The sequence below is a fragment of the Pygoscelis adeliae genome, unplaced genomic scaffold (assembly GCF_000699105.1).
Source record: "Pygoscelis adeliae isolate BGI_AS28 unplaced genomic scaffold, ASM69910v1 Scaffold1, whole genome shotgun sequence".
Taxonomy (NCBI): Eukaryota; Metazoa; Chordata; class Aves; order Sphenisciformes; family Spheniscidae; genus Pygoscelis; species Pygoscelis adeliae.
This window is the reverse complement of record NW_008824051.1, coordinates 3,787,459-3,808,910: the sequence shown is the minus strand read 5'-3', so window position 1 is coordinate 3,808,910 and position 21,452 is coordinate 3,787,459. Positions and strand designations below refer to the sequence as shown.

At 43.7% G+C, this 21,452-nt stretch overlaps 1 protein-coding gene across 3 annotated transcripts; it reads left to right on the top strand.

The window, feature by feature from the left end:
• Window positions 1–145: 145 nt before the first annotated feature.
• PSEN2 (presenilin 2) lies at window positions 146–16,960 on the top strand. Of its 3 annotated transcripts, XM_009333637.1 has the most exons (11): window positions 146–169; window positions 4,706–4,902; window positions 5,608–5,837; window positions 6,809–6,950; window positions 7,830–7,897; window positions 8,720–8,940; window positions 9,757–9,855; window positions 11,602–11,679; window positions 13,318–13,437; window positions 13,773–13,891; window positions 15,586–16,960. In XM_009333637.1, the coding sequence occupies exons 2-11, from the start codon at window positions 4,759–4,761 to the stop codon at window positions 15,739–15,741; spliced, it is 1,377 nt and encodes a 458-aa protein (XP_009331912.1). In that variant the 5' UTR covers window positions 146–169; window positions 4,706–4,758; the 3' UTR covers window positions 15,742–16,960. The 3 variants fall into 3 exon arrangements, with proteins under 3 accessions (XP_009331912.1, XP_009331913.1, XP_009331911.1); XM_009333638.1 differs by lacking the exon at window positions 146–169 and having other exon boundaries at window positions 2,730–4,902; window positions 5,611–5,837; XM_009333636.1 differs by lacking the exon at window positions 146–169 and having other exon boundaries at window positions 2,732–4,902.
• The last annotated feature ends 4,492 nt before the right edge of the window (window positions 16,961–21,452 follow it).

The following is a 21,452-nucleotide window of genomic DNA, read 5'->3' as shown; positions in this document are numbered from 1 at the left end:
GGCGCTCGGGTAGGACGCGGGAACCCAGCCCCAAGACAGGTGTCCTTGGGTGTCCCTGGTGTGTCACCTCCAGCGCCTGCTGGCTCAGATGCCCCTGGCAGCATTAGGACCAACGCGAGTAGCTGCTCCTGCGCGTGAAGGCTGACCCAGGCTTTGAGGTTTTACTGGTGTAAGTAGGTCTGCAGGGCTGTGGCGCTTTTATGCTGTGACGAGAAGTTGACTGCTAGTGTATTATTTGCTGGCAAATAATCCTTCTGAGGCTCTTGGGGAGGGTCTGATTTCAGCTCTGCCAGCAAAATAACCCTTTGGGGCTATGCCGTGCCTTTCATGTGGGGCAAAAGAAAGTAGTGCTGGTTCAGCTATGTTGGCGTGCCCTAAAAAGGAGAAAGAGGGCTACAAATTCTTACAACTTCCCATAGTATCTCATGTTTTGTTATTTTTGCATTCTGGGGCTGAAAGTGAATGGCATTTGCAAGTTTTCTTTTGACCACTGAGACGGTGTTCCAAGACCCCTGGTCATTTTAGCAGCATGCACGTTCTGGTTTTATTTATGGGCAAGAACCTGGAAATCTTTCCTCCTAATTTTGGCCCCACCGCTTAGGATTTCTTCAAAGTTTTTTCCTCTTCTTCGTATTTGCCAACAGCAGTGATTACTACAGCCGAAACTTGGAAGAGAATCGGGCTGTCAGTGTCAGCCCAAAGCTTCCCCTTGATCTAAACATAGCAAAGGAAAACTAATTCTCTTCATCTAATTGCCACCAAAGAGAACAATACATATAAGCAGGCATTTTAACTCTCAGGTGGATTATTAAGTATTCTGCCAGCCTGTAGCAGCTGTTCTGTGCTGTATATTGTACTGGTATTATTTGTGATGGATGAAATGCAAAGCAAAGGATTTAGGTTTGTTTGCAGCACAGTGATATTGCAGCATGAAATGAAAAGGCAAACTGAGGCTAGATCCTAATGTTAGTGTGAATTGGCCCAGTTTCATCAAAATCCATAAAGCTGATTTATCGCAGTTGAGGAAGGAGGTCCCTTGCACGAAGGACATCTGGAACAAGAGAAATGGTGACTCCTTCTCTCCTGCAGGCTTCACAAGACTGCTGTAAAGCAGGAGTCATATTCCCACCTCAGCTGCTCCATTATAAGTACTTACTACTGATCTAGTTTTTGTCCCCTTTCATTTTTGCCATACGGTTTTGAGAGTTTGGTCTTTTGGCTCTTAAAAATAATATGATTTTTGAACGGGACCTAATGGTTTGAATCCATCCACAGAGGAAAAGAGGAAAACCTTGCCTGATGCCCTGCAACCTACTGGATCAGTTTGATGGTGGTCTGGCACGTATTGTTCATCTGCTTCGTTTACTGTGTTTGGTAGACCATGCTCTATAGCTCTATCTGTGAACATAGATACAGCTTGCATTTGTACCCCACCCCGAAAGCTCCTCCTGTTGCTATAGCCAGAAGGGAAGTGTGCTTGTTTCAGCCCTCCATGCTTTCCTTTCCTGAACTGTCCTTCCCCCTTTTCAGCTCAGTCTAGGAAAACACAGTCAGTATGCACCGATATATTTGGTGTCACGCGCACGACTAGGAAAGAAGGTTCCCGTGCTTTCCATTATGGGGTACCCAGCATCCTTGGGAGGCAGAAATCATTTCTGCAAGGCCCCTTCCCTTAGTTTAACTGGTGAAATGATATCGGAAAACAGTTTGGCTTTGTAACACCCCTTTCTTGGTTGCCTGGTGCTCTGTGGCTCCCTTTCTGTTTGGCAAGCCAGCCCCCAGGGCAGAAGCTTTCTCTTCTTTCCCGCTGTGCTGGGTAGGTGGAGGTGAGAGTGACCAGGCTGGTCCTTCCTCCCCTGAAGGACAGACTGCTTAAACCAAAGCTCTCTCTGGCAGCCAGCACAGCCTTGGTGCCCGTTCAAAGTGCAGCTCTGATGAATAAATAGTGGCATTAGACAGACTCCCTGCTGCATCCATGGTGGGGCAGAGGGGGAGGGCCGGTGCTCCTGCCTCTGCAAACCGTATGTCAAAGACCGCTGCTTGGCTAAGAGCCATGCTGCCATAGGTGTTGCAGACCTGAGGTGAGGGTGGGCTGGTTGTCTGGGAGTGAGCAGAGGGCTCGCCACCGTAAGGCTGGGCCCTACTGGAAGGGGGACGGCCCAGTGCTCCCTTTTCCTCCTGTGAGCACTGGGGCTGCTCGCATAGCCAGCCAGGGAGCCAGTCCTGCTGGAACCTGGCTCTGTGAAAGCAAAGGAAAACAAGTGCCCGTTGTTTTTTCAAAGGAGCTAGACAGCTGATGAGCACCTGGTGTTGGCACCAGAGAGACTGAGGGTTGTGGGACAACCCCTGTGGCAAGACCACATATTTAGGTCAGTTTAAGGCAGCTGTGAGTACAGCGTCTGAGGATTTGTTGAGGGCTGGTTGCCACAGGAGCTCCTGTAAAATCCCAGATGCATCGGGCTCTGTTTGTGTCAGCCCTCACTGAAATCAAAGCCTTGTAAACAAGGGACAGTAAAGCTGTGTTCAGGCCTGAGTCTGCCTGCTGACCACAAGTATTGTTGCATCTTTGCATTTGTCCATATCCTTGTTGAAGGAGAATAACAGAAAATGTCCATCTTAAAACCAGCTGTATTACAAATAAGATTCTTTTTTCATGTAATCGTGGAGGTTAGTAATTAGTACTGTGTTTTTGCTATTGGTTTAACTCCTCCAGTGGGCACAACTAGGGTGTTGAAAGTAGGCTAATTGGCTGTCCCTTCTAAATCCTCTGCAGAATTGCTCTGTTCATATAGCAAAAATTGTGTTGCAGTTTCTTAAATAGTGGGAGAAAAAGTTCTTTAATATTTTTGTTGGGTTGTTAAAACCTAATATTGGTTCCAAACTATCAGAGAGTAGATCTTTATTTCTTCCCTGGTCTCTGACGTGGGCAGAAGGTTTTGAGAGTTATTTAAATTCTGTGGGTCACAGATCCCGTGGCATGCATAACTTAACCTGTTCACAGATCCAGAAGTGTCATGATTGAATGACTTTATGTACCCGACTTCTTTAAAGAAGGCCTAAATCCTATAACTGAACCAGAATCTAGGCTCTCAACTATAAATTATGAGCCCCCACATATTCAGTCAGAAGAGCGTGTTAAGTACCCAGAGTGGAGACTTCGGGCTCTGTAAGAAATAAGCACACAAATGCAGGTGTTAGGCATCTCACTCAGTAAGAACACAGTGTTACTGTGAAGCTGACTGGCCTGGCTCAAGGGCTACCCCTTTGTTTCCCGTAACTGTACCACTTTTATCACTAAAAGAGGAACAAAATGATATGAAAAGGCTTGAAGAGAAGGAAGGGGAGGAGCAGATGTCTGAAAAATGTTTCACTCGGGCAGATTGAGTTGACATTCTAAAATTTCTTGAAGGTGCCAGATTTCAGTTTCTTTAGTGAGAAGCAAGAATATCTCACAGATCTTCAAAGTATCCGGCCTCTCAAGCTGGCTGATAGACAGCATAGTGTACTGGCTGGACTGTGAATGCATGATTCAGATTTAAGTGACTGCGTGCAAGTCACATGGCTTCTTCAGCTTCCTCTTCAGAATTGGACATATTTCCTGAGAGACACAGGCTTTTTCTCGCAAGATACTTGGGTAAAATACTGCAGAGGAGAGGAGGTGTTCTTGTAGATATTACAGCTTAACAATGCATTAGAGGTCTGGTTTTGCTTATGGACAGGTGGCTGAGAATCAAAAGGTGACTGAATTAGCCTTATTTACTCCAGTTGCTTTGTTAAGCTGACTTAATAAAGGCTAAAAGGAATTTTCCTACCACCTGCCTTTAGAACGTCCTGAAATCCTGGCTTTAAGGCTGTTTTGTAGCATCCGGGGCAGTGCACCTTTTCTCTCTGGTGTCTAGAAAGAAGAGCTGTTCCTTTCCTCTCTGCACTGTGCCACTGCTTTGCTTGTTTTTCTGCACAGTAGTAGGTGGAAAGAGGCCAAACGTTTCTAGCCTCCGCTTTTATACTCGAAGTTGTTGCCCGTCCAAGTGGTTTTGCTTTTAATCACAAGGCAACGTAAGGGGAAAAAAAAAAAGTGGCTTGCCTAAGGGGGCAGGTCTTTCCCTTTCTACACAAACCTGTCCTTGTCCATGGGCAAAGAGAGGAACTGCTTATGAAACTCATCTGGTTAATAAACAGTCATAACAGGGAAGACAGCATGTCACTCCTGGTTAGTGGCTCATGTAAAGCGAAGGCTCTGGGTTACTAAGAAACTTCTGTTACCTCCTGATGCTTGCAGGAGTGTTGTGTAAGAGCTGAGCTCTCTTAGCTTTCTAGCAGGCAGCCAGCATTTGAGGTGAAGCCTTGTTTGGCCCATGCAAAACGAACACTAAGCACTAAGAAACTTCCTTTGTGAAAGTCAAGGTGTACTAATGGGAGAGGGAAAATAGAGGAGGCAACTGTGAAACCTGTGGCAAAGAAAAAGTATTAAATTGCTTCAGTGCTGCATTTTGCTGTTCTCCCTGACCGCAAAAGTCACCATGACTTTAACTGAACGGATTGTCATGCCTGGGGTGACAGCAGGCTAAGTCAGCTGTTAGAAGGAGATGGAGTTCCACAGCGTGCTGTAGCCTCTCTGCTGAAATTGTCTCCTCTTCAGACTTCCAATTGTTTGCATTGCGGTGTTCACTGTTTCTCATTCCTTCTGCTCTGCTTGTCCCCTCAGCCTTGAGTAGTGCTTGGCTGTGCTCCTCCTGAGTGCTCCCTGGGAAAGCGATAATGATCGCATTCATGAACAACTCGGACAGCGAGGAGGAGCCCTGCAATGAGAGAACATCCCTGATGTCTGCAGAGAGCCCGCCAGTACCCTCCTACCAGGATGGCCTGCAAGCCTCACAAGCAGGGGAAGTGCAGGCACATAGGGTAGGTATGCGTCCTTCCCGGGGAGTGAAGAAATGGGGTATGATGATAGATGTAGTCCTGCTACCCCTCAATCCCTCCCAGCAGACTGGCTTCTAGGACTGGCTGTGGCCAGTGCTGTTTCTCTGGTGTCACTCTCTCAGCCAGCAGCAGCAGTGCCTGTTCCTATTTCCTCCACTGTGACTTTTCCCCCTTTTCATCTCCATATATACTCCTCCCTTTTCCTTCCTTTTGGTAAAGATACAGGCTTTTAATCAGGACCTGATGCACATATGACTCTTGCAGGATATCCTTTTCAGCCTTCTTGTTTTGCCAGGAACCCTTTATCCGTTCTGGTCAAATGCAGCAAATGTTAGAACAGAATCTAGTCCTGCTGCCAGCAAAGCATCGGGATAAAGCAAGCACAGCATTGCTGTGGGAGGAGGAACTGATCAAGCTTATGCCACCTCAGATGATGTTTCTTCTTTCTCAGTTCTGTGCACCTTGCCTTTCATGTGCATGTGTCTATCTATATATTTGGACTTGAAGAGGCCCTTAGATATTCATGGTTTTGGTTTAAAAACTCCAGTGCAGCCTATTTGTAACAGAATTTCTAATTGTATTGTTCAATTGGTACCTTCCTATTAGGAACAAGTTGAAATATGATGGAATGAAGCTTTGAACACATAGAAAAGAAGGTCTTATATATTTGCTAATATTTCTTTTCAGAAGAGGCGAACAGGTAGCAGCCGTAGCCCTAACAATATTGCTGATGGGGATATGTCTGACTCGGGTGTTCCAGTGAGAGAAAGCGCCTTGGAAAATGAAGAGGAGGAACTGACTCTGAAATATGGAGCAAAGCATGTAATCATGCTCTTTGTGCCTGTCACCCTTTGTATGATTGTTGTCGTCGCCACCATAAAGTCAGTGCGCTTCTATACGGAGAAAAACGGGCAGCTGTAAGTGGGGTCTTCAAAACAGCCTCTGAGTACATGGGATCCCTAGCTTTACACATACGTTCCACGCACGCGTGTCTGTGTACACAGAGTACTTCCTTGGCAGGTTGGGAGAGCCTTTACACAGCTAAAGGTGGCTGTGTAAACATACAAAGATCTTACTAAAGTATGCTACGTTCATCTGTGTGAGTCTTTCCATACCTGCATTACACTGATTCGTTAGTGCTGTCATAAGTGAAGCCTGTGAGCAGCGTAATAATGAAGTTGCTTCATACTGCAGCATAAAAGGCCCAGGCTGAACTCCTAGTCTGTTCACCCACTAGCTGGCAGCAATCGGGGAATAGCATGTTCATTTGGATGAGTGTCTCATTTCCTGATGACATTTCTGGTTCCTAAAGACTCATGGTGTGGATACGTAATTCCATCCAGCTCTTGCTCACTGTGCCTGAGAGCACTCCTGGGGCTCTAACTGTGCTTCACACGGCAGGTGGAGAAACGGGGACTGTGGTCCCTTGAACTGAACCAAAGGAAACAAAATGGTGGGGGTGCGGGGTGATGAAAGAGTCCAAGACCCTCCCATCAAGTGTGGAAAGAAAGGGTCCCCCCCTTTCAGGACAGCACCTGGGATGTATCTTTATGGTTATCATCGAGAGGGTCCAGAGCATGCAATAAAAATTTGTGGCCTGGAGAGAAGTTACCAAACTTAAATGAAGTCATTTATACTCTAGGTCGTTTTGTTTAGAGCTCTGCCAGCCACAGCTTTGCTGTAGGAATGTGCTTTTGATAGAGACCACTAATCTTTAGTTGATAATTAACTGGAGCCCAGCCCCTTCAGAGGCTACATCTCATGTTTGCTGTCCTTGGCAGTCATACCTCCCCTTCTTTCCCACACACAGAGAGGTCTGGTTTTATCTTGGGGCAGTTAGTTAGAAGAGAATGTATGTACTTTGTATGGCTTTTGCTTTATCCTGCAGGATCTACACCCCTTTCAGTGAGGATACCCCATCTGTGGGCCAGCGTCTCTTGAACTCGGTGTTGAACACCATCATAATGATCAGCGTCATCGTTGTAATGACGGTGTTCCTAGTTCTGCTCTATAAATATCGCTGCTACAAGGTAAAGCATTCACGCCAGAGCCTTTTCCACCTATATGCTGTGAACTTGAGTTCAAGTGGGCCTTGCGTGTCAGTGAGAGATACAGGCACTGCACTGGCTAGTCCACATCTTAGTCATAGCAAGAATCATACTGTACAGAAGCCGTTGTCAGTGGTGGTAGAGCTGTGCCCCCGAATATGCTTTGCTGTTATTTTGTCGCTAATGGTAGGCTCTTAAAAACAAGGCCTGCTACTTTGTGTTAGTCAGGTCTGAGCCTTCTCCACCTGATCAAGAGGTTTTGCAGTTTGTACCATTTACTGCAAGTGCCTTCTCTTAAGAAGGTTCAGACAAGCTTTGGGGAAACTGGTATTCTTCCTGCCTGTGGAGGCTCTGGTGGAAGGGGACAAGGCTTGGAGGGAAAGGCACATTCAGGTTTTGTGGTGCCCAGGGAGTTGTTATATGTGGTACCAGCCCAACATTTGAGCACTGGCCATTGCTGCTTTTTAAACTTGGCCCTGAGATGGATTTATTGTACAGCCTTGGGCAAACCTCTCCTCCTCCCCACCAAGCAGAGAGGATGTGCTTACCTGTCTAAGCTAGGAGCCACTATGGATACCCATGGAAATGGATAGGAAAGAGACTAAAAAAAACCAGCCAAACCAATGAAAACAAACACCAAGGGATAGAATAAAAAATGTAAGAGTTTGGGAGAACTGGGAGCAACTGGCTGTCCCTCCTCCCTCACTGGCAGTGGGGAAGGCAGGGTCTTTGGAAACTGGAGGAAGAGTGAGGAAGGAAACTGTTGGACAATAGGAAGCTCTGTCAATAGTGCATGCAGCACCGTGACCTGCGCGAGGGGGAACAGCCCCTTCAATTACTGTCTCTTCTTGCCCTTGATAGTTCATCCATGGCTGGCTCATCCTGTCCTCTTTGATGCTGCTCTTCCTCTTTACCTACATATATCTCGGGTAAGTGGGAATGGTGCAGGTAACCTGGCAGTTCAGGGCTCCCTCACCTCTTTGCAGAAAATCCCCAACTTGAACAAGGAAAGGAATATTTCCCCTTCTCCAAATGGAGGTTTAAAAATTGTTAGAATGAGATAGCTTTCTTAAAAAAAAAAAAAAATAGAAAATGAGGTCTTTAATAGGCAATGCCTGATTTTACAGTGTCTACTCTACAAAAATCACTGGGAAGCAATACCACGAGCATGAAATGAACAGGCTGAACCTCGTGGTACAGAGGCCCTGAATTACATGTTGAGAAGCAAGTGGAAAGGAACTTTATGTGCTGAGTTGGTTCTCTGATTTGTCTTGCCTTTTTCTCAGACTACGTTGTTTCGAGCTCATTCCCTTAGCTCCCAGTTCAGGTAGAACCAAGCTTTTAACTTGCTGGTGACACTTGTTAAAACTTTTCATCTTTGACTGTGAGCATCATGCATCTGGTGGGATGACTCTTACATGACTTCTTTGCTGCAGACGGTCATGTAGCCACAGGCCTGTGTTCAGTTAAGACTTGAAATCCTGCCTGCTCAAACCCTTGGAATCCCTGTTGACCTTAGGACTAAGGCACTGTGGTGCTTGTTTGCGCACGTAGCATGTCCATCTCCTGCAGGAGGAACAGAGAGTGAAGAGCAGCAGTTGGCCGCAAGGCAGGTTCCCCCTTCATGATGAGAGCTGCTTCTATCCTGCTTCCTCCTGGTGTAGCAGGAGGTTTGTTTAACTACAGCTAGTAGGATGCTTTGCGTGTCTGTTGCTTTTATTGCTTAGCTAAATTTTCTTGTTGTATTCCAGTGAAGTATTGAAGACGTACAACGTGGCCATGGATTACCCCACTCTGTTCTTAGTCATCTGGAATTTTGGAGCTGTTGGAATGATTTGCATACACTGGAAAGGTCCCTTGCAGCTCCAGCAAGCGTATCTCATTATGATCAGTGCTCTGATGGCACTGGTTTTCATTAAATATCTACCTGAGTGGTCAGCATGGGTGATTCTAGGTGCAATATCCATCTATGGTAAGTCTGGGTTGTGACTCTCAAGGTGTGGCTCATGGAGAGGTTACTCTGAGGCAATCTCAGGACTGTGTATGTCATTCAAAAAACAACTTTATGGTGCTAACAGCTTTAGAAAGAGGCAGATGGGCAATTGAGTTGACTCCCTGGCTTGTCTCTTGCTAACTTGTTCATGTAGGTACTGTACCCCTACCATGTCTTTTGAAGTGGAACACCAAGTCAGGGAAGTACTGAACCACATCTGACTGCATGGTAGGCGTGGTTTTGTTTACAGTTATCGACAGATCATGGATTTTGATATGAGTTAAAAGTTTCAAGAGAACCTGCAGAACAAGAAGCGGCTGGGAGGTAACATTCAGATTGGTGAGGAGCTCTGATGGAGGAGAGAGGGTAGGCAAAGAGGAACTGGACCAAAGGCCTTCATTCATGTGAAACACAGTCAGCGTACGTAGCGATGGATTGTGGAATGTGAACAAAGTACCCCCAGTCCTCCTCTAATTAAATTTAACACCTCGATGTAATGCTGTCATCCACTTTCAAAGAAATAACATGGTATTCTCAAGAGGCTTTTTATAGGATTAGCACAATCAAAACTCTTATTATTACGTTAAGCGTGGGGGATGGTATTTTAAGAGAACAACATCTTCAGGGACTAGAACAGCTAGAGTTATGCAAAGTGGCAGAAACTGCCATTCAGGGAATCATCCAGTTAATATCGATAGATGTAATTTCGAGGGGAGAATAGCTTTTTAAAGATAAAGAATGTAAAATATGCATAATAGTTTGAGATGAGGTTGTCTGGCCCTTTTCTCTTTGCAGATCTGATGGCTGTTCTCTGTCCCAAGGGGCCACTGAGAATGCTGGTAGAAACTGCACAGGAGAGAAATGAGCCCATTTTTCCTGCATTAATATATTCCTGTGAGTAAGATTAGAATATTAATGTTTTTAACCAGATTAAACTCGTAACCTGTTTCTGTGTCAAACCAAAGAGCACTATTTTAGTTACTTCCTCGCCCTAAGATTGGTGCACATTTATGCTCTGGAACAGACCATTTGTAGAAGGCCTTGTTTATCAGTTACAATGGTGCTAACTCTAATTAGCCAAAGGGAGCCCACATTTGCCTTGTGAAGCTGAAATGTTCAAAAGTAGATTTATCCCTTCGTGAATACAGTGCGGAACATGCCCCTTAGTTCTGCATACAAAACCTGTGTTAGATGGACAATAGTGTTTGCGAGGTTCTGTGATTAGATGATGCTCGCTCAGTACACTTATTCCTTGTGCATACACTTTATAGACACACTTTAAACGTGTGATGAGGTTCCATTTTTCTTGTAGCCCTCTTGCTCTGTGCACTGTACGGATGGCAGTGCTTAGAATATATTTGCTTTATTGTTCATTGTGTGGCTGCTCGCTTTGTAAAGGGCTCTATTCAAGTATTGCTCTGCAAACAAAATCAGTCGTCTCTTCCTTGGCTTTCTTGGGCTGTTTAACTATGATGGTGTCCGGTGCCCTTATCCACAAAGGTGCTTAAGGTTAAGGCAGTTGGAAGGCAGGTGACTCAACACTCATGGGACCTGGACTTAAGTGCTTCATGGACCTCAGTGACTTTTTCATTACATCGCTTGTAAGATGAACGGGTATTTCCAAATGTTAGGTGCTAAGTTGAGGATGCCCACAACCCAATTCATCTTTTTTTTTTTCCCAAGCATTTAATGTTATATAAATGCTTTTATATGTTCCAAGCAGAGCTTCTGTTGGCTTCAGCTGACCTCCCTTTTACTGGAGATTCTGTTATACTGACCTGAGACAATCTAGATGAAGTCTCTCACATGTTTTAGTTAACAAACAAGAGTTTCTCTAAAGGAGAATGCAATTCAAGAACATCAGTGTCTCCACTGCAAGACCACATTCTGTGGCTCTCTCTAGATGCAAAAACATCACCTTGGGTGAGCTTGTAGTGGAAAAGCAGGCACTGTGTTTGCCTTGGCTTATTTTGTTTAGTTTAGCTTCTATAAAAACAGGAAGACTGATGCACCCTTACATAAACAGCTGATTTGAGTTCCCTTCCACTGACTTCAGAATGGTTTGTATTCCTTTTTAATTTAGGGATCCATCTCAAGAATAAACCCCCAAACATGCTTCAGTTGTTCTTGGAACCAAAACAGAAATAGCCAATATTTTGACAGGAAAGAACCAAAACAAACAGGCAGAGATAAACGCACCCTGACTCCTGCACTTGTGTGCTTTACCTTTAGCAGAACATGAGGAGTAAGCTGTGTAAGTTAACCTCTGGTTACCTTTTGTACTACCATCATTTCCTGGGCAACTGTTTTCTTTGAAGAGAAGAGTCAGAAGCCAGGAAGAAAACGAAGGGGATGAGGACCCTAGTTCTGGATTTTTGCTCTCTTTAGCCTACAGAGCAGACTATGCTGACTCTTAGCTATTTGTGCTCTGGGACTTTCTTAAAAACTGAATAGATGCACTGCCTTAATTTTCTTCCACTTTGCCTTCTAAGTGCCTAGGGAAACCAACTAAGAGTGAGTGTTTTAAAAGCATTTACAGGAGCAAGTGTTTGTATTTTTAGGGACAGCTAAATACTTAGCTCCTCTGAGCTATAGTGACCGATGTTTTATGCAGCTGATTACTTTCTGTCTTTCTTCTAGCTGCTATGATGTGGACAGTTGGAATGGCAAAGCCAGACACAGCAGCAGGAGGACCAAGTCAGCAGACGTGGGATGCAGGTTTGCTTGCATGTCACGCTTCTATAGAGAGTACTGTCCCATGGAAAGAATGTGTGTGTTTGAGACTGCAAGTAAATGTAAGCCCCTGAACCTTGACGGATGCATTTTTTTTCACTGTTGATACATTAGTTGCAGAACTCAGTGATGTTCTGAAACCTGCTGTTTGGGCTGGCAGCAAAGATGACCAGACGGTGTAGGAAGCTCCAGTGTTCAGGATGCCTTTATTTAAAAAACCAACAAACCAAAAAAACCCAACAAAAGTGTTATCCAACACACATCTTCAGATGTACTGAAGTCAAAGCTGAAAGTGGGCTACTGGGGGTTTCTATTTTTACTAGCTGGGGTTGGTAAATTACAACATAGGCTCATAAATATAATGCCGATGAGCTGGTGAACTTAAGTGCGTTGCAGTGTGTTGCATTCAGGCCACTGCCACGGAGCAGACATGCTTCTACCTAGCTTTAAGTGCAATATGGCTTACCCTGCCAAAGAAAATGAACATCTTTACATTTACCCTTGGGTAAGGGCTTATGTTTGGGCAGTTACCCAACAGCAGCTGATATGTTCCAAGTTTACATTCTAGCCGGTCCTGTGGTAATTTTTGTGCCTTTGGTTTTATCTTCTTGAAATGCAAGTTAAACTGCAGTTTTGAAGGTGAATGAATAAAATCTGACTTGTGGTGTTGGGAGGATTTCCCATCTGGTCCTGTTGCACTTCAGAGATGACAGTATCTTTTTATGTTAAAGCAATAAATGTACGCTAAGGCTTGATAACTGAACATGCTGCTTATTTCAGGATAAAGCAGCTGACATACTAACAAAGCACAGGGACACAATCCTGCTTTGAAACTGGGCACAGAGCAGGAGCAAACTACATGCTGAGGCATACAGAATGCCACTGTGAAGCCCTGTGTGTCCCGGAACACAGTCTGCTTGCATCTGCAGCGGCAGCATCCTGTCAGACTGACATGGACTGGAAAGTTTGTATGAGCGCTTCTGAAAAATAGGAACTGTCAGATAGAGTACTATATCATAGACTGGCTGCTTCCAAAAGCACTACCAAGGGCTCTGTTAGATGTTTTTAACAGGACAAAAAAAAATTAAATATGTGAACAACGAAATGTGTCCACTTACTACATGTGAACACCCAGCCCCAATGTCAGTGTGATTCAGGGCAGAACTTTTCTCATAAATGGCAGTCCTCTTAGTCATCCATTTTTGTCATACCACCAGTTAAGGAATACCTGAGCACCTCCACCCCAAAGATATAATAATGTGGGAGTGCATATTAAGTTTACTCGGTTTTACTTGTTATGCTAGCCTGTGCAGAGCAATGCTTAGTTCTGCGTATGTACTCACTTGTTAAAGCCATTGAACACCTGGGTAGCTGCCAAGGAAGCTGTGAATGTGTACCCTTCCGACTGTTTCAAATAATAACGTGTGTTTTCCTCAAAGCCACTAAATGGCTCTGCTTGAATTGGTCCTGATGATCACACCTCCAAGAAACAAAGGGCTTACCCATTCCAGAGAAGCTTCACAGAAATGTGGATTTCCTGCATTAAAACAAGTTATAAATGTAGCTACCGCTTGTGTGTGTTTGTTTTGTCTGCTCTTCTTGGCCCATTTTTGTGGAACCAAGCTGAGGATGGGAGAGAGAACCACAGGAGCCCTTCACACGCAGACTCTCAGATGTTGGAGACGAGGAGTCCTGCTCCAACCCGCCCCATCACTTCGTTTGAGGAACTCGAGGAGGAGGAAAGTAAGGGAAGCTTCATATCTTGTTTTCAGTGTAGTCAGAGTCGGCGCCTGACGTTTTTACTCACTGTGGTTAACACTCTGTTACCCAGTTTGGCCTAATCATAGTTAATTTGAAGAGTTGTGACTTGTTGAGCAACAAAGATCTTGAGTCTGACTCTGTATTACTTCTTGCTGCTGCAGTATCTGTTCTGGGGTTGTGGTTCCAGTGACATCTCTTGGTGACGTGGACAATTTAAGCAGGAACCTTCACCTGCTCCCAAGGGGACAAGAATTTGTTCAGGAGGAAGCAGAACAGGAGGGGCAGAAGTAACACTTTTCTTTTTCCACTTCTCTCAGGGGGTGTGAAGCTGGGCCTTGGAGACTTCATATTTTACAGTGTGCTTGTTGGGAAAGCAGCTGCCACAGCTAGTGGAGACTGGAATACTACGCTGGCCTGCTTTGTAGCCATTCTCATAGTAAGTGAGCAAGCTTTTAAAAACTCGGTTACAGCCTGTTTAGCACAGCAGCGTTGCCAGAAGTACTAGCAGCTGAGCACTGCTAAATCTCTGCAGGTAGCATGCTGGGTGTTTAGGAGAAACCACCAGTGGATTTCCCAGCCCAGTGCTCTGTCTATAAAGACAGGCTTTAAACAGCCGCTGGGAGAAGCTGAACGATACGGGCTGGGAGGGAGGATTCCTCAGAGCAGAGCCAAGTGTGGAGATGGTGGGGGTGAAACAGCCCCAGGGAAAACAGTTACAGCTGAACTGTTAGTGTGTTTGCTTCAGTGTTAAAGATGGCGGACTTCTGTCAGCCACAAAAGTCAATATTATGAACTCCACATAGATTATCAAGTGTAGTTGAAAAGGTTAACTCCCTTTTGCTAAGGAGAACGGCTAAATAAGAGGATGAAGACCTATCTTGTTCTTCTATTCATGCTGGAAAAAACAGGAAGGAAGGACACTTAAAAATCCTTGGAAATTGTCAGTAAAAGCAGATGACAATCATACTGTAACTGCTAAAGGACTTGGTCCTGCCAGGTCTAATGACCACACACTGTTGAACCTTCACCTAGGTAGAAAATAATTACTAGGAACTTGCTGTTTACACCAGCATCCTCATAGAAACTAGCCAGAAGGGCAACAGCAGGAGTTATAGAAGGTAGAAGAAAATGAATTATCCCGTCCTTCTTGGGCCTCCCTTTCCTCACTTAGATCCCAAGGATAGTGAAAGACAGTGACTTTCACTTGTGAAGATCACGGATCAAAAAACATGAGAACTAGAAATGAACTAACGTAAATAAAGTGTGTTGAGTGTAGCTTTCCTACCTCACAGGTCAGAGAAACCTAAAGGATCACCTAGCTCCATATCCTAGGGTCCAGCACAGGGCCCCTTCGCTGGTGGGAGTGTTCTCTCTTGTCTGTCCATGAGGCAAAATGTCCCATTCTGTTTCTTTTACGGTGCTGTTAAAATTTTTGGAGCCTAGTGTCTCTGCAGTTTTGTCATCATGGAGGAAAAAAAAAAGGGCTCAGATGAGAGAAGGAATCCATACCTAAATGCACTTAGGCATACTGTCTACCCAAAATGTACAAAAGCTTTCACACATGCTCAAAAAACCAGCTCTTGGCCTGCTGTCCAGATAAAACCAGAATTCACCTATCATAGTAAGCAATCCAGTCAAAACAACAGCAGTGGATGTTTTGGGGTTTTTTTTTGTTGTCTTTTACCCCAAGAGACCTGGAAAACTGGGAAGGTGTTAGAAGTACATGCTGCTGTGTATTAGTCCTCCAGTGAAACTCCTTATCTGTGTGGTTCATCAGGATTTAAGTGCTTTTATCTGCTGGATCAGTACTTCATAGATAATGGCATAGAACAAAATGTAAAATAATCTGTAAATAAATTAACTTCTCGGGGTCAGCTTTATGTCAGCACTAGCTGTTTATATCACTTTCTCGGCAGAGAGCTGTGCTCAAGATTGCTGAAGAAAATACATGGCCAGCTTGTGTGAAAGATGAAGGTGTGGGCAAGCATACCTCATGCCACTGGTAGCTCAGGCAGGCTTCAATTGCTGTACAGTGTATATAGCTTATTATTTGTGTATTAGTTTGTTGATGACAGATGTGTTTCTGGGCTTCTTACTATATCTCCTTGTGTTTTTTATTCTCTCTGGCAGGGTTTATGCTTAACTCTTTTATTACTGGCTGTTTTTAAGAAAGCACTGCCTGCTCTTCCCATCTCCATTACCTTTGGCTTGGTCTTTTACTTCTCGACAGACAACCTTGTGCGACCGTTCATGGACACCCTGGCCTCCCACCAGCTGTATATTTAGAAGAAGTGGGAGTTAGAGGATTCTTTTTAAAGTTTTGCTGTGAAGTATCGTACACTGTTTGGAATAAGTCATAAAGTTTTACACTTAGTGCCATATATTTGTAAGGAAAACACTAACTCTGTGACATGATGTGTACTAAAAATCTAATAGTTACATGTTAAACTGAGATTTTTCACAGGACTTTTGGACTCCAGTGAAAAGCCTGGGTCACTGCTGATGTCAGCGCATTACTTTTATGTTATTTGATGTGCACACTGGCTGTTGTGAGCACAGAAACCTGTATGTAGCATGGGACACTGGAGAGGTGAAGGGTCTGATCTGTGCTTCCAGAAGCTAAGGTGTTTTAGTCCTGGAATTGCAATCAAGTTTAACTGTACTCTAGAATTGCTAATGCTTCACACTTTTGAAGTGTTGTGCAAGCATGCGGTGCAAGTAAGTCGTACTTGTAATCAGAAAAGCATAGCAGCCAGCGTGCACAGAACAGAGCAGTGCATTACACCTGGTCGTCAGCATTAGAGAAGCGAGGCTGAACTTTATAAGCTGGCCTCTGTGCACACAACTTCTGTTGAAATTGCCCCAAATGGCTATTTATTCTGACCTTAGTGGGACACAGTGAGCCATGACGGATCTAGACAGGATGTCAGTGGTGGGACGTTTAAACATCAGGCTTCTGGTTCTGAGTGCATCCACCACTGCAGCTCACAGCTGAAGGCAGGGCTGCCCGTTCCAGCCCATCAGATCCTCAGCGTGGGAAGACAGATACTTTTCCCTGTCTCCTCTCAGCATTTTATCGTTTTGGAAATCTTTTTCTGGGTCCATACCACAATCTTTAAATTACCATAAGGTGGAAATTACTGCACAACTCCAGTAAATCAGTTGACCTGTAACTTCTGGTGTGTATTTCTGGTGTCATTTCTGTGCATTGTTGTAACCACTCCACAGGAGGATTTACCTGCCCTTTACGAAGAGGTCCTCTTACCACTGATTGAGGCTTGGTTTACCTAGTTTTTGGTACTGTTTAAAGATTAGTTTTTTTAATTACAAATTTTAAAATAGCTATTTAATGTCAAAGGGACTCTTTTGGAAATACCCTGTCATAGTTTGTATCAAAATAGGGGGGTGCAAACTTTAACCTGCTGTTACATTACTCTACATAAGACATCATTAAGGCTAGGAATATTTACACAGCCTCAAGTGAGTTCATTTAAAAAAAAAAAAATCACAGTGCTTGTTGCCAGTGAAAAATACAGGTCTGACTGAACCTTAATGTTTTCTCCAGTTTTTAAAATAATTTTATTTCTACTCTGAGAGTCAGTTTTTTAGAAATAGCCAAGTTCTGTGATTTTTTTTTTACTTGACTGTCTATTATGCAAATAAGCTCTGTTTTCTTTTGACAGCTAATCAATGTCAGTGTTTCAAAATGTAACATTATGCAAGGTTTTGAGAATAATGCAATGTCATTGAGAGATGTAGAATTTTATCTCTGAAAACACTTTTTAGATAAGGCTTTGAACTATGTATTTTTAAGGTAGTGCTTTTTCCAATAGACTTGTTGAAGCTAATCTACTTTGATATTTAACAAGGACATCACACAGGTGATTCAAACAAATTTTTAAAAAGCGCGTAAAGGTTTTTACAAGTTGTGTGTGTCTCAGTTTGGACAAGTAGGTAATTCTTGCTCTTTGTTTAGTTTTCTGTCCTCATTTCTTACATTTGCAATGTTTGGACTTAACAGCTGCAGAGAGAGTTAATTATTACTAAAAGGTATTTCCTTTGGAAACATAAATCACTAGAGCTCTGTCTGCTGATTTTTAAGGTTTATGTGAGAGTTGTTTTTTCTTTTTGTTTTTTGTTTGGGTTTGGTGTGGTTTTGGGTTGGTTTTTTTTTTTTTTTTTTTTTAAACTAAAACAGTTATGGGGCCAAATCGTAATATAATCACTTGCAAACATGATTTTACTTTTTGCATTGCATGGTGTAGAGAGGATGTGAAATATTTATATCTACTAGAAGAAAAAATCCTGCTTGGCTTCACAGGGTTGTAGAATATTGTTAGAAACAATTTATTTCTATGAAAGCAGAGTTGATATTTGAAGGAAACTTAGGGGGTACCTTAAAATATTGAAGGATCACTACTGGAGCTGGTGGTTTTCTGCAGATTTGTGCTTGCCAAAGATTGGCCTTCCACTGAGCAATTCTGCATAACTTATAAAAACTGTAATTTAAAAGGTAACTGAGCAACAGATTCTGTCAGTGCAACAAAATGTATTGTCCTGGTGAATGATAGGAGTATATCATATATATACACTAGAGTGGTTTTAATTGTGTAAAAGTTCGTATGTATTTACTACAAATATATATATTCACTGTGTGTGTTTATGTGTGTATTTACACACATACACACAAGTTTCAAAACGATATAGAGTGATTTCTCATCTCATTTGACATTTTCACCTGTGCATAAAGTGAAGTTTTGTTCGTGATGTTAACATTGTGCAGCATGGCCTAAGATGTGAAAATGGAGAGGGCAGGATTTACTCTACTCCTTAGTTGGCTACTACATGAGATACTGACTCAGTGACCTGGTAACTTGAATGAGCAAAGCATTTGTCTGTCTACTACGTTCGTTCGCTGTTTTCAACTTGCTGCATGCTCTTCTGAACTGCAGTCTCTTTCATCCTGAAGAAATCCTAATACTCCCACTGATGCGCATCCCTGAAAAAGCACAGCTGTCAGGTAGGCTGGGGTGACGCCCATCTTGATGCAGGTGTCACTCAACAGCCTGAAGTCCTATAGGAGGTGCCATGTGTTGGCATTTTCCTACATGATCCCTGTCACACCCACGCCTCCTCTCCAGTCTAAAATGAGTGTCTCATTGCATCTAGTCTCAAATGTGGCTTGGGCACACCAATCTCTAATGTTTAAGACTGAAGCTAAGTCCACGAACAAAAATGTTGTGGTAAGCCTGCCTAATGTAAACCCAAGCTTTTCACTGGTGGGAGATATGCGGCTTCCTTGCGGCATTTAGTGCCTCTGTTAGAATCATGTGCAATTCAGCCAGTTTGGCATTGTTACCTTCTGACCACGCAATTGCTGCTTGTGCTTATTGCTGTGTTTCCTCTTGCCACTTCATTGTTGCTTTTGGTTTTGATCGCTTTGGGGTTGTTTTGTTTAAAGTGTCTACTGTGCATCAAAGACTGGAGATGCATTCTGCCCACAGAGGGTACACAAGAAGCAGCACAGTCGTAAAGAAAGTTCTGCAGGACACTCCTTGCAGAACCATGCAGTGCTTCCACAGCAGTTCTCATCGGATACTCCAGGTCTCATTCATAAAACCTAACTTCAGGCTCTTAAGGGAAGTCCCTCAGAAAGGCGTCAGTCTGTGCTAGAAATGTTGTCTCCTTCTGGTTCAGAGAGAAAAGGACACATTTGCAATATGAGGTGTCTCAGCAAGAGCTTTATAAACACTGCTGAAGCTGGGCCAGTCATGGTTAGTAGATACAGCAAGGTCACAGCACAGGTCTACCACAGTCAGGAAAAGGAGCAGTGGTCTGCTCTCCCATACCTTCTTTGCACCAGTTGCTAGCGAAGTCTCCTCCATGGGGCAATGGGATGAAGTTAGATGGACCATCTCTCTGAGTAAATGGCTCTCATCGATGGGACTCTGGTGAAGAATAGCTCAAGGCCCACTGTCCTTGCAAAACAAAGTATTTGGAGGTCTCCCTGCTACTCCCAAACCAGTAAATTTCTCTGCTTTGTTCTTGCCTTCCTAGGTACTTCCAGTTAATCACACAGTGTGTTTGCCTTCCTCTTCCTTGTAACTCAAATTGCGTTTTGGTTTAAATTGAATATATAGTTATTTTTCTTTGTTTCCCTCAGTCTCTGGTCTCCCTGTTTCTGCATTAGAGATGCTCCTTGGCAGCCACGGGAGGGCAGTAAGTCTATATGGAGAAGTACCAGCCATTTTAAAGTATTCTGCTGTGTGCCCCTTGTTTTTCAATGAGGCTGAAGGCCCTAGAGTGTCCCTCACGGCAGGGAGAAAGCACGCACCCCACACCCCAGCACAGCTGCAGTTTGGGCACAGCAAGGGAGAGGCTTTGAGTGAGAGTGAGCTCACACTGTACCAGAATCCATTTAAAACCAGCTGGTTTCAATGTGATGCCATGTTCAGCACTGCAGCTCTGGGTGAGGTGCTGCTGTTACGCTGCACACTCCATTTTGTTGGGGTCTCCCCCTATTTTTTTTTAAAAAAGCATTCAGTCCTAGTTTAAGTCCTACAAACCTCAAGCATAAGTCAGGGGCTCCTCCAGACATTGCTAAATTAGATTTTCTTCTGAGCATCTTCAAGAAGCAAAGGAATAATTATACTCATTGCTTTGTCATTCCTCCTCTCACTTGCGGTCTCCTGTTCTGTCCCAGGAGGTCTTGCTAATCTGGGGGTAAAAAAAAAGAGCACTGCTGTCATTCCAGCTCTCAGCACTGGGGAATCTAGGGTCTAGCTAGATCACGTTGTCTGTGCTGTCAGGAGGATGAGGGGCTATATAGTTTTCTTGAACTCAGTTGCTTTATAAGAAAGCAGCCTGGGCAAATGTGGTATCTTTGTCAGGACTTCTACCACACTATTCATACGCCCCCTGACACACTGTTGTATCCCTCGCTGAATTTATCCTTGCTTCCCTGCCCCCAGTAAGGTAAAGTGATGTCACCTGTTCCCATTCTACAAATGGGAAACAGAGCAAGAGGGTAAATGCTGGGTTTAAGCTTGGTTACATAAGAAAAATCTTCCCGCATCAGATCAGGGCATCAAACACAATCACACAAGTCACCATCCTTCCTTTTACATCTTCCTTTTGCTGCAGGTTTGCTATCACCTATCTTTTCCCACTTAATTCATGATATTTGCCCTGGGCGCTCAAGGAGTTAAGTGAATATGAACTGTTATCTTCTCCTTTGTGTGACACATTTGTTTGACAGGTGCCCAAGAGCACAATTTGGGAGGTGGCAGTGCTCAGCACTATTTATGGCTCAGTATTAAAAAGATATAAATAAATAGAGACTTTGAAGTGGAACTAGCTAAACTCCTTGATATAGAAACCTGAGACAGGTACAGGGCCAAGTAGTTGGAATGGAAGTTTTCCAAAACTGGGAACTGTTTGAGTCCTATCAAATGCAGCCTGAACTAAGTGACAGCTCCCAAGGCCAACTCAGGATTAGGTCTGTGCAGAAATAAATGGTGTGAAGCCTGGCACTCCTGAACTGCCTTGCAGGGCCTGAAGAATCGGGAGGGGGCAGAGTAGGAAAAACATTAGGCCTATTTTCTCCTACATCATTGGTTTCTATGATTTCAGGGAGACCTTGCTCACCCCAGTATAAAATGTGAGTAACACCACAGCTAACTTGCATTTAAGCAGAATACAAACAATGTAAAAAGAGTGTGAAAGCAAGTGTGGAAAACCGATCCAATCTTTTACCTTACGCCATGCCATCCTCAATCTTTACAAAGCTAAATATAAGCAATTACAAGTCTCCCTGACTTGGTAGAGCTGCATCTATTTATGAAAGAACCTGATTCTTCAGAACTGGTGTAAGGCAAGCAAGATCTCTGGAGCTGAAGGTAGGTATTCAGGATTATTTTTAAAGCTACCTATCCACAGCTTTGATATACCAACAGTCAGTAGCAATAAAATGCCAGTAGCATTAACAATTATTCCAA